We start from the raw sequence: 13,691 nt of genomic DNA, 5'->3' as shown, positions 1-13,691 counted from the left end.
CTCTATTGAGCTGTGCTCCTACATGCCCTTTGAAGGACTAGCAGAGAGGGAAAATGACCTGCAGCAGCAACTTGTTCTATGACTCTGGGAGGTGGGCTGATCAATTCTCTTACATGTGACATTTCCTCAATAGTAGTTCCAAGCCTGTGGGATGTCCTAATATTTAAGCAGAACATGCAAAAAAAAAGTCATAAAGGTCGAAGGATGGACAGAACTATGGAAGAAGTGAAGGCTTCTAGCTTTATCAGCTAAAACTTGGGTGAACAAACTGCACTCTAGCAAAGATACCTCAATGATTCGCAATGGCTTAATGGGGGTTACTTTCTTCCCACTTTCCTCATCATCTAAACGTGATTTGTATTGAACAGGTACTTGGATATAATTGAATTTCCAATTGTATGGGTTTTTTCCATTCTATTCTCCTTTCTAACGCCAGTGTTAGACCAGTGCCTTGATCAGCATATGACTGCATATTAAGATCCCTGTAACTTCTCCTGCATGAATTCTGAAGTTGTAAGAGATGTCTTCCACAGTTCCATTATGAAATAGCCTGTTTTGGCACTGACAACATACAAATTAAACTGGATAAAAATAAGACATTTTTTCACTCCCTCCCACCTTTTGATATCATCTAGTTCTCATTTTGTATTCGTCTTATTTGAAATATCCCCACAGAGAATGATTTGGTGCTGGAAACAAAATCATTTCTCTGTGATTTAGAATGTTTGTCACTGGACAAGATTATTCAGACTGATTAAATTTCAAACAAGTCAAATGTATGGTAAATGCTACAGAGGCAGGAGGAAAAATTGCTCTGAGAGTTGGCACAATACGTTTGTTTCAGGGTTCTTCCAGGTACCTGTAGCTTGCCATAATACAAACTAGCTGAGTATCAAAACTGTAACTATTCTGGTTTGCAACACAACCCTGTTTAAAAATGCTATGGTCTCCTGAATAACTGTGCTTTATTTTACTGACATTCCATACATTTTTCATGTAGTTTTAAGATAATTTTACTCAGAAGGCAACCATACAAGATGTCAAACTTTCCATCTCTGTGAAGAGTCAATTCTTTCTTATCTATTCCCAATGTTATTTCTCCAAGCCAGTGATGCCTTCCCCCTGGAAGAAGTAGAAGAGTCTTTAATCTCTTCAGTTTTCCTGCCTGACATCAGACCCTTTGAAGAAAACAGTCATGGCTTCTTGCACAGCTACTGAAATAACTATGGCCCTTTCTGCATGTGCCAAAAACAGTGCCCCAGAGACAGTAAAACACCATCCCTGAGGTGCTGTTCGCACAGATGCTGCGTTGTGCCTCTCCCCCCCCCCCCCAAATAGTGGGAAAATGCTCCTTTCCAGGCCCAGAGTATGGCAGGAACCAGCCTGCAGAGAGACAGGAGGCAGGGCTCAGTCTGAGTCCCAACCCCTGCCCCCAAGAATGGACAGGAAGTGCAGGGGTGGGGGGATGCCTGGCGGAGGTGTTGCCCTCAGGCATCATTTCCCCTCCATGGGCTTCAGATCTGATCTCCACCTCCCCACTATTTTCTGCCACTTAAGATCCTCCATGCTGTACACCATTTGCTGTAAAGTACATGAATAAAGATAGTTTTGCCTTCCGATTCCACGAACGTGTCATTTTTTCTTTTTCTTTTCAATGAGGTGTCTTTGAAGAAAGAAAAAATGAACACCCTTGGAATCAGAAATCAAAACTAACTTTATTCATGTAGTTTACACATTGAAATGGCAGGCAGCTGTGCTGCAAGTGTAACCCCTATGTTCAGAATGGGATGACCCAAAAAGGGGTGGAGACTGAAAGCAGCAGGAGGCTGCAAAAAACTCATGAAGTTGGAGGAAGCAAGGTTACCAGGCTGGGACCCTGATTGATTTGTTTATAAGCTCTTAACACCTTGTTTAAGGTAACTGCAATGTTGTTGGGAACTAGTAGGAAGGGAGTTGTTTATTTTACAATATTGTAAATGTTAGAATTTATTGTTTCAGGGTTTTTTGTGTACGTAATTGGTGAGAGTTCTTTTGGGGACCTTTATTATCTCGAATCCAGTTCACCAAGCCTCTGGAGTCTTCATGAGCCAACCACCAGCAGGAAGAAATGAACTTGGCATTATCATACTGTAATTACAAGGACTTGGAATGAAACTTGAATGGGACCTTGAAGTGTGATGTTAAATGTTGATGTTTGATAAGTGTCATATGTTAAGGAAAAGTAAATCTTTCTTTTAATTTAGTTGTTGCAAATGCCTTCCAAGTTCTGCCCCACAGAACCCACAAGCTGAGGCTACACAAGCAGAGGAAACCTCCATGAAAAGCACAGCAAATGGCAGACAGCACAATCTCAAGTGGCAAAAAATGGTGGGAGCAACAAAAACAAAACTGAAAGCTTCTAAATCAGGCAGGAAAAATAAAACATTTCCTGCACTCTGTACACCCAGCAAAGAACATTTTGAATTTTTTTTCAGGGGAAAAAGTCGCTAGTTCAGCATTTTAAAAATAAACCGTTTTGTGGAAAAATAAAAAGTTTTCCCACTTTTTTGAGCAAAACGCTGTGCAGAATTCCTGCAGGAAGCCTTTTATATTCCAGCCTCAAAACATTTTATTTGTGTTGTGTGGAAAAAAGCGAATCTAAGCAGTTCAAGTTTCTTGCTTTTACCTTTTCTGTCAACTTATATTCCTTGTACTGCCACCTCTTCATGCACAAGATTAGTGTTTAAAATAGACTACTTATTTAAATGGTACTCAAGTGAAATGAATGCTATGCAGTTTGTCCAAATCTGTGACTTTGGTATCCACTTTGGATGTAGATGAATGTGGTCTCTCTTTTAATGTGAGCTATTTGCCTCAACAGCTACATAACTGTTGGAAGTGAAGGACTAACCTCTATTTCAGTGATGGCACACCTTTTCGAGACCAAGTGCCCAAATTGCAACCCAAAACCCACTTATTTATCGCAAAGTGCCAACACGGCAATTTAGCCAGGTTTTCGTTTAGAAAAAATGGTTGGCTCCGAGGCACACATTACTTGGGAGTAAGCTTGGTTAAGCAACCGTGCAACGCTTCGAATGCATGAATCACGACCCTAGGAGGGTTTACTCAGAAGCAAGCCCCATTGCCAGCAACCGAGCTTCCTCCCAGGTAAAGGATCATGCCCAGGCTAGCTTAGATGTGTGTGTGTGGGTGAGTTTCCGCCCCACCACATGATGAACTCTGTGCACATGTGCCCACAGAAAGGGTTCTGAGTGCCACCTCTGGCACCCATGCCATAGGTTCGCCACCGCTGCTCTATTTCCTGCCTCAGTAACAGGAGGACTTATCAGTGAGTCAGATAGCTAGAGAAGGTAAAGACACTGGTCACTTCTCTCTCTCACTGACACTATCCCTTTTTATGTGTAGATTTCTACTCTTAGGGAACTTCCTTCCTGCTTCTCCTTCTCTCACCTCTCGTCTTGCACGCACCTTCCATCTTGTGCCATGTGTGCAGAGGGATGCAGACTGCATCTCCCACCATCTAGCCAGATAGATTAGAATAGAGAACCTGTTTCTTCACTTTTCTATCCAGAATGGAGTTCACCAATAAAGACTCCTCTTATTAGTTAGAAACTACGAAATGTCCCCAAGTTTTCTTTGTGCCAGAACACACACGCATGCCTGGGAAAGCTCTGCTGTGCTTAGCCACTGTGTACTCTGCTTGAATGCAAAGGTATCTCTTATCAGAGAGATTTACCAACAAGAACATGGTTTTAGTACTCATACCAAATGTACATACCAAATCTGATTTAAGCACTCTTACAGAAGATGGAGGAGGATATCTTAAGAACTGACAAGGCACAATTTAAATACCCCTGCCAGAGACCCTGGAGTGCCACTTGCAGTCTCAGTAGAAAATATTTATCTTGATAGAACAATATCTGACTCAGTATAAGGCAGATTCCTGTGACTGTGTTCAAGTAGTATATCCTTTTACACATCCATTGGTTTTTTCAGGGGATATCTGTTCACTTTATTCACATGTTACACCTATGTCACACTGCCATGTTACAAATATTTGGTGCCTCAGGCATTGTACACAGGGATATAGTGTATAGAGAAACTCAGTCATGGGAAAGGAGGAAAAAAGAGAGCTATCATTGGCTGTACAATCCAGTAAACAAAAATATCATATTCCAAGGTGTGAAAGTAAGAGACCTCATTTGTGGCTTACAGTCAGTTCTTTGTATCTTTATAGCATTCCCCAAATAGATTTTCTTTTTTCTACCACTAGTATCGGCAGGCGTAGAAAAAGATTTTTACTGTTTCTTCTTCCAGCCTTCTCAACAAAAACAAGGTTTTCAATAATGGCTAAATACCTGGCCAAGTTAAAATTAAGCATTGATCTCATCATACCAACTTCTAAGTGTTATTGATTTCTTGGGTTGGGGTCTAAGTACAACATAACTGGAAAGACACTGCAGTAGAATGACTCTGGGCATCGAAACCAAATAGTTCAGCAACTGAGGATAAAATATAGTGCTCTTGGGGACAGGGAGGGTCAATTTTTAAACATTCTCCAATATGTTGGTGGGGCTAGGAATCCAGGACAAGTCATGTATTGAAGGACTATATATCAGCAGCATATTGCATGTTCATGTAACAGAGGACACAATCCACACAAAATTCACCTTAGGGTAATTTCACTCAAGCTAACCTGATCTCATCAGATCTTGGCTAGTATTTGTATGGGAGAGCCTATACAGAGGCAAGCGATGGCAAATCATCATAAATCAGTGGCAATTTAATAGGAAAAAAACAGATAGTTGGAAAAAATATGTTTACCAGTGTGATACATGCAGCCAGCCATAAATGTTTATTGCATTTCAAGCAAGTACTAGAGTTTTACAGGTTTTATCCCATCTACCACAGACACAGTGTCTGCACAGAGGCATCCCCACAAAAATATCCATTCCTTTTTTATGGAATACTGTGTGAGGCTGCTACCATGAAATATTATTTCCACATTGTCATCACTCCCCACATCCCCATCTTCTTGGTCAAGCAAGCTTGGAGTTCTCATTCCTTGCCTGAGCACACAAGGGACTGCTTGACATGGGATTCATGTGCAGACTTTCAATGGTTTGGCACAGTGTCTATGCATTCACCTACGCATTCACCTCTCAACATGAGAGGGCAGGGACAATTGATAAATACCTATTTTAGGGTTCTGGACCTTCCAGAGACTTGACTGAGACTCTACTGTTTTGCATATACCTTCCCCCTACCCCCGATGACTGACATCAGTGAGTTTAAGTTTAATGAAAGCCTAAATCTAATAAATGTCAATGGCATTTCATATTTCTTCCTCTCTCTCTCTCTCTTGGTTACATCTAAAACCTAAGATGAAGAATTACAGCGGGAGGGGGAGAAGCAGGGAAAATAATGCTCATTGCTTCATTGCCCTCAATAAATGTTTCCCCTTTTGCTCATAAAAAGAATAACCCAGTCCATCATTTTGAAGAATAGATACAGAAGGACCTTGAAGTTATATAGACATATCAGGTTATTGCACTGATATTGTAAAGATTAAACCTTTGTGTTAAGAGATACATCATTCTAAATATTTGCTACGTCTTTAAATGAAACATTTTTAATAATTAACTGGTGAATGTTTAATTCATGTACAGTGACTGCTCAATTAACTCAAAATGTAAATTTAATTTGAGGCATAAGAAAAAGGAAATACTGTCATGGTTAGCGTTTAGAGCTGCCCTTGCTATCTTAGATCAGTGACATCATGTTTTCAAGACCAATAATTCATAATTACCCACAGCTGAGAACCATCAGTCACTACCTCATTCGTTCGTTTGTTCATTTTACATAAATCCCACCCTTTCCCAACCAAATCAGTCTCAGGGCTGCTTCCAACAATCAATAAAACATAATATGTTAGAAACAGAGTTAAAAACATTTTACTAATCCTGTTAAAAGATGATAGTCTAATTTCATACCTACTATAATACTATTTTTTCCGGATGATGAAATGGGTTCATAAATGGTCACAGACAGAAGACCAGCAATAATCTAGAAGTAAGTAACAAGTTCTCAAAGAGTAGAGTCAAGAAGAGATCCAGGAAAAGGAAGAGACCAAGCAGAAGAGGAAAAAAGGAAATGGTGGAAGGGGGAAAAAGGAGGGGAGAAAAATGGGGAAGGGAAACCAGCTAATCTACTAAACCATTGTTGCCTCAGCTGAATGTCTGGCAGAACATTTCTATCTTACAGGCATTGCAGACCTGAGATAAGTTCTGCAGGGCCTGGGCCTCATTTGACAAAGAGTTTCACCAGGTTAAGGCCCAGGCAAAAAGGCCCTGGTTGAAGACAGCCAGATAATCCTGGGACCAGGGACCACTAGTAAATTGTTTTCTGAGGAGCATAAAGCTCTCCGTTTGTGTGTGGATGGGTATATCAGAGAAGACAATTTCACATATACAAAGGTCCCAGACCATTTAAAGTTTTAAAGGTAAGCACCAGAACCTTGAACCTAGTCCAGTACTCAGTCTGGAGCCAGTTCAGCCTGCAGGACAGTGGCTGAACATGTGCCAAAGGGATGGCGGTCAACAGATCATGGTCAACCATGCCAAACGATGCTGAGAGATCTAACAAAAGAGTGTCAATCTGCCCTGATTCAGCCGTTCATGTAGATCATCTGAGAAGGCAACCAGCACAGTTTCTGTCCTATGGGCAAGGCAAAAAGTGGACTGGAATGGATCAGAGCCAATGTATCCTTCAGGAAGGGCTGAAGCTGTTCTGCCACTGCTGTTCAACTACCTTACCCAGGAATGACAAATTCAAAACTGGGTGGTAGATGGACAGATCTAAAGGATCTAGTGTTGATTTCTTTTAGTAGCAGTCTTACCAGTGCCTCCTTCAAAATTCCTGGGAAGACTCTAGAACTCAGGGAAAGGTTGCTAATCTCTTCTACAGAACCTAGTACTCCCCCTGTTCTGGCTTTGACCAGCCAGGATGAGCATGGATCAGAGGCAAGAGGGTGGTTTGACAGCAGACAGGACCTCATCTACACCAGCCTGGGAAAGCCACAAGAATTGATCTAATATAGGAACCAAAGATGGCCAAGAGGCCTCCAAAAGCATCCTGTGGTAACATTAACAGAGAGTTCTTGGCAGAGTAATGACTTTATTTGCAAAAAAAAAACTTGCAAAAACATCTCAGATAATAGCCTAAATTCTAACATTTTGAAAGTCGACCTGGATACATGCAAATTTGCTTCATACCCCCCTCCCATCTGTGATGTAGACAAAACATATATCCCACCACACAGTCACTTCACATTGCTATGGAGAAAAGCACATTATACCGTGACATGTCTCTGAAGATGCCAGCCATAGATATGGGTGAAACATTAAGAATAAAAATTACCAGGTCATGGCCACATAGCCAGGAAAAACCCACAACAGCCATTTTGAAAGTCCTTTGACAAGAATGCAAGTGACCTGATTACCTTAAATAATTGCACTGGCATGAGGTTGCAAATACAATGGAGGCAACATTGTAAGCTTTCTTTGTGGCCTTCACTGCCATCTCATAAAATCTCATAATTGACCTATAGGGGGGTCCTAAAGCTTCATCATAAGGAAGCTGCCAAATTTGTTCTAGTTATCTAAGCTCTTGATTTTTTCCCCTCAGTTCTTTGGTGTACTATGGATTGAGTTTGAAGCAGAAACATAGAGAACATTGGGGAGCAATCCTGTCAATGGCTTGTGACAGGTGGTCATTCCAATTGTTGTCATGTCATCTAATGGTGTGCTGGGATAGGGTTACTGGATCCCACAGAGCATTCTGGAAACCAGTTGAATCCATGAGTCTCTGCGGGCAAGCATAAATCTGCTCACTACCTGTGCAGGGGGGAGTTGGCAAGCCCAGACAGGTCTTCAAGGAAAAACGACCATGGCCCTCTAGTAGGATTGGGACAATATCCAAACCAACTAAGAACATCAAATCTATCATGTGGCCTGCTTGATGTGTGGGACCTGATACAACCTGGAAGAGTCCCAGTGCTGCCATGGATAATACCATGTCCAATGCTAATTAAAAAGCAGTTTCTACATGCATGGAAGTCTGGGATACCTCAAGGGCCAATCCAACACCACCTCCATTAGTTCATTAGCAGTCAGTACACGAGCAAGATAGCCAGACTCCCCTCAGCAACCCACACCAGGCCAGAGGCGTGGCTGGGCCAGAGTGTGCCTGGTGCGCACTCTGGCTTTTTCGCCCCCCCCCCCCACCGCAGCAGTGCCTCCCCACTCCCACTCCCACTTACTTTAGAAAAATGAGCAGGCTGGAGAAAAGGCCTTCCTGTTCTGGTGGGAACTACATTTCCCAGGGTGTCCTGGGAAATGTAGTTCCCACCAGAACAGGAAGGCCTGTTATGCAGCCTGCTCAGTTTTCTAAAGTAAGTGTGGGGGGGGGGCGCCGTGGGGGGTGTCACGGGGGCGGCATGATTCTCTTCCACAGCGGCCCCCCTGCGGCGCCCCCCCACACTTAATTTAGGAAACCGAGCAGGCTGGAGAACAGGCCTTCCTGTTCTGGTGGGAACTACATCATTGCCCCTGAAAATTTTCCTATACGTTGTAATAGAGTCAAAGGGAGGGGGAAGATAAAATTTAAAGTCCTGCTCATATGCCAAAGCATTTTTTTCTTTTGACAGGGTTTTCCTCCCTTTCTACTGTTGTAGCCAGAAATCCTGAAATGATCTCCCTCAAAAGATTTTCAGCTTTTTTTGGCGGTGGGGGTGGTGGGGGTGAGATCAGGACTGCCCACCAGTTTAAAATGCCATTTTTTACTGGCTCAGCTTTCCTGAACACCCCTACTGCCATCCTAATAAAATGAATGTTCACCTCTAGGAGGAAAATATGAAAATGGCTTGTTTCAAGAAAGAGCTCTGAAGAGTTTTTGTCTATTTTGTTGGTATGCTTTATTGCATGTTAACAAGATTTTAAGCATGACATTTAGATGCGGGGCAATCCAATATTGTCCTAAACATAGTACAGAACACAAAGTGGGTTTCCTTCACAATAACTTCATGAATGAATTATACCTCTAGCTTTAGGGTACAAAGTGCAGCAATATTAGATATGTCCCAGGCAATTTCTGAAACTTACAGGTGAGATCTGCAGCCACTCTTTCTTCACTTTCCTTTATATAATATCTAAGACTCCACTAGGAGGAGCTGGTTTTGAAGCTGGCAGCAGCACAACCAGCCGCTCTGTCTCCCTCTTCCAACTGAGTTGCATGAAAGGAGTACAGGCACTTGTTTGCTAGATAATTTAGGCCATGGATTTCATAATTAAAACATTGTTATCTGGTACTAAATTCATATTGACTGGCAGGGGATTCTTACCTGTTATATTGCAGTAGACCAGAAGTGGTGCAAGTGAACCACTTGCATCAGAATCAATGTGAAAGAAGCCGGACATCATCCCTTGGTGCCTGTAGGCTTCACATGATCTTTCATAAACAGCTGAAAGAAAGAGAAATAGATGTTTACAATTAAGAATACAAACTGTAGTAGTTAAGAAGCTTAGCACCATGTGACTCGTGCTCATTCCACTGTATGATGGTAGCATCTATTAGAGGAACTAGTTGACTACATTACCAAGTAGTCACAAGGATCTTAGTACACCCTTGCTGCCAACCCATTATTATGTGTTATCTAGTCAGAGTGTACTAAGTCACTCTTTAAAAAACTGTCTTCCTATGTTGATAAAAATGCCATACAATGATATTATAAGCAACAAAATAGCAGTTCTGTCTGTGCCATTTGAAAGCACTCATAGACAGCTTTGTTTAAACGGGGGTGGGGGTCAACATCTGTTAATTTAAAATATCCAGTGGGAACACAGTCCTCAATATACACCCAGATAGGGATCATGTCCTTTAAAAATATTATAATTATTAAATCATGATGCTATTATTGTAGGCCTTTTTTTATTTTTATGTCTTGGCTTTTATGTGCCAAACCATTGTATTGGATGTATTTGAAAGAGAAGGGTTAGGGGGGAGAAACTATTAAGAAATAAATAAAGACCATCTATATTCAAGCAATCGAGGAGATACTGAGTTCAATAAAAGGAAGATGAGGTTTAAATGCCAAGTGAAGTGTAAACCCTTTCGATTGGTTTGGGAAAAAATATTTTTGCTTTGCCTAAGTGAATGATAATGACCTTTCCCTTGCACTACTGGGGGATGAATGAAATAAGGATCCCAAGCATAACATAAAATGCTGAAAATGAGTTATTTTGCCTTGAGGAATAGATTCCATAAATTATACTTCCCTCCAACCTCAATTCCTCTTCGGAAAGATGCAGTCAGTTTCTACCATCATGCATTAGTGTTCATTAGCCACAACAGTTTGCTGGTAGTTCTCCACCCCCACCCCTCAAGTGCAAAAAGGATACTCCTTTACACACAACCAAGTGATCAAAATATTTTTTTCCTCCATAGGAGGCAGAAATATTTGTGAAAGGTTTTTGTAAAGAATATGAGCAAAACATAGACATGCCCATTGTGTTTTATTAATGCTAATGATAGAATACAGCAGTGTTTCCCAAACCTTTCCAGGCTTTGGCCCCTTGGCTCTCGGGCCATGTCTCTAGTGTGTCCCCCCCCCCCCCATGTATGCAACACACATCTCTTTCTTGGTATGAGGTCTACTGCAAATTCAAACCAGCAGTAAGGAGAGTGCTGCAGCTTTTAATTTTTTTAAAAAAATGCCTTGCAAAGCAACAGCAGTGGGGCTCTTTCCCTTGGCCCCCCCAACCCCCGGACTAAACTATTAGGAGAGTGCTGCTGGTTTTCCTTTTTAAGAAATTGCCTTGCAAAACAGTGGTTACTGGACTATTTGCCTTAACTCCCCTCCTCCACCCCCCGCCCCCCCCCCGGCTACACAGTGAGGAGAGTGCTGCTGCTTTTTCTTTAAAAAAAATACACCTTGCCTTGCAAAGCAGCTAACCTGCAAGCCCACGTTGACTCTGCAGCCATCCTTTGCTTAGCTGCTCTCTCCCTCATGCTCAGGCCTACATGCACTCTCCCCCCTGCCCCATCCCTTAGGAGACACAGTGAGGAGAGTGCTGCTTCTTTTCCTTTAAAACATACCAGCCATCACATAGCAAGGATGGAAGGACAAGTCCTTTCCCTGGCCAGCTGGCCCAGCAATCCTTGCCTCTCTACCATCCCAAAATTCTCTGCTGCTCCACTACTGCTCCAAAATTTATCACTGCCCCCCTTAATATTTCCACTGCCCCGAACCACCCACTTTGAGAATTCCTAATATACAGCCATATAATCTGGCATCATTATTGGATTTTCCAAGATCAGGTCTACCCTTTTTTCTGGATACATTTAGTCTAACATAAATAACATAAGTAGAAATGCTGTGCCAACCTTCCAAATGTATATATGCACACACCAACAAAATAAAATACACATTCATTTCTATTCTGCATAGGGAATTTTGAATGCAAGAGCACATTCCAAGGAAAGTTCCTATTGGGACAAATCTGAAAGCATCCAAGATATATCTATCTATATAAAAAGGTAACAGTGACTTTGTTAGTCATGCCCTAATGCTGAAATGGCTGGACGGATTGCCCCCAAATTTTCACATTAAGTTCCTCCCTGTTGTGGGCAAGTAATCGGACATTCAAATTGCCGAAAGTCCATATCTGAGCCAGGTAAAACGTATTTTTCCTGGCATACCAGGCCATGAAGCTGGCTGTGTTTAAGGGCTTTTTCGCACACATGGTTTGTTCTTGATTTAATATATGAGGTCGTCACGGTTTCTGCCTTTTTTTCGCACACACTTCAGCCGTAATGTGGCTCAACCCCTAATCTGTCGATCATTTCAGCCTTTGTCTCACATTTTTCCTGTCACTTGATAATTGTGCAACTTTCTTGGATAAAACGGATTCCCCCCACAATCTGGTGCCTAGGTGCCACACACAACTGGAACAAGCAGCTGCGAGGGATCATGCCCACTGTGTGGTGCGATTTCCTCCAACCAATCAGGATGCGGTAGAGTTTGCCAGTTGCATGTGCACATTACACTGTTTCGTTTCGCCTCACTCTCCTCCCGCCCCGCGATTGGCTCATGCAGTGCATTGTTTCCAATGCCTCCCCGATATCTCGAGATAGCGAGTTCTCAACGCAGTGGTACACTGAGGCCCTTTCCGCACAGGCCTCCGGGCGCCCTCACACCGGCAAGAATTCTGCCAGCGTGGGGGGTGGAGGCCATTCTGATGCAGCAGCAGCCCCAGCAGAGGCCGGCGCAGGAGAGGCGGCTCCGCATGGAGCCGCCTCTTCCCGTCTCTCTCTTACTTACTCTGTATAGTCGCCGCCTACTAAAACCATATTTCCGCCATGCGCTGCCCTCCGACCTCCAGGGGTCGGAGGACAGCATGGGTGAGGCTTAGGAAGACAGCAGGCTTAATGGCGGCTGAGATAAGTAAGAAGGGACGAAACCGTGTTCCCCGGCGGTGCTGTTAAGCGCGACCGCATCAGCCGAGAACACGCTGTTCACTCAAAACTACCCCAAACAGGTGTTTTGAGGACGGCCTGACGCTGCCCTGAGGGAGGGGAAGGGGAGTTGGTCAGCGCTGCTGGCGCTTCAGCAGCACCACTCTGGCGGCGTAACGCGCCTGGCGACGGCGTTTTTGCCGTCCCCAGGCCGCCGTTTTTGGCCCGTGCGGAGAGGGCCGGAGATAGTGAAATCACGCTGACTCGCTAGCTCATTAGCTCGTGATGACAGGGGCCAAGCATTACATGGAACACGCCCTTGGACGGCACAACAGCCAATCGGAACTCTCGTTTGTACTGCATTCCAGGGCAATGCAAAACCAGGGGGTTTCTGAAGCAACAAGAACATCCACAACAACCTGGTGATGTGTGAATGATCTCAAGCGACGAAACAGCAACAAAAAGGTCAGGATGTCGATGTGGATTGCCTTAATTCAAGAACAAACCGTGTGTGCGAAAAAGCCCTGTCACCCTTAGAATGTTCATGCAGCATGTCTGTGGCCTGACGGATTGGTATGCCCTTAGAATGTTCATGCAGATGGCCAGAGATGAGCATTGAAAACAGTAAATAGGAAATACTGTTAGGTAATACAAGTGGAGATGAAACACATACACACTTTGCCATGTGAGACGTCAGGTGGGGTTCCCCCCCTCACACGCAGGTAACTTTCACCCACTGCTACCACACAACACACATACTCTCATACACATCCAGCTCATCCTCACACACCTCACTCTGCTCTCCCTCACATCCAACCACCACTTACCCACTTTCCTCACCCATATTCGCCACAGCTCTCTTTTACTAAAAGCAAGCTGGAGTTTGCCTTTTTCTTCTCAGAAAATCCATGGGGTGGGGGCAAACCAACTCTACTGACTCCGCTTCTTTTGCACGTGGCCCTTTAAAAACCCAGGGAGCTGGCCTCGATCTGAGCACCTCACCACCTTGCCTCTGCTGCCTGGCTGGGATAGCCTCCTTGCCCCAGTTCTGCCTTACCCAGGACTGTGCGTGTCAACCAGCCTCATGGACAGCGGGATTCGCACTCTGGACAGTCCAGTTGTGGAATGGAAAGGGTTTTCCTTTCCATTCCATTCTAAAAAAACAAGACACCACCATA

The 13,691-nt window shown here is 43.4% G+C and overlaps 1 protein-coding gene across 1 annotated transcript in view; it reads right to left on the bottom strand.

The window, feature by feature from the left end:
- The window catches only part of CNTNAP5 (contactin associated protein family member 5), a 512,649-nt gene that overhangs the window by 162,985 nt on the left and 335,973 nt on the right, over positions 1-13,691 (bottom strand). Inside the window, exon 12 of the mRNA XM_048484843.1 lies at positions 9,401-9,520. Coding sequence (XP_048340800.1) covers positions 9,401-9,520 — 120 coding nt within the window. The remainder of the gene's footprint in view (positions 1-9,400; positions 9,521-13,691) is intronic.

This window comes from Sphaerodactylus townsendi, linkage group LG02, assembly GCF_021028975.2.
Source record: "Sphaerodactylus townsendi isolate TG3544 linkage group LG02, MPM_Stown_v2.3, whole genome shotgun sequence".
NCBI classification, from domain to species: domain Eukaryota; kingdom Metazoa; phylum Chordata; class Lepidosauria; order Squamata; family Sphaerodactylidae; genus Sphaerodactylus; species Sphaerodactylus townsendi.
The sequence above is the reverse complement of the archived record's forward strand: the minus strand, read 5'-3'. Positions and strand labels throughout refer to the sequence as shown.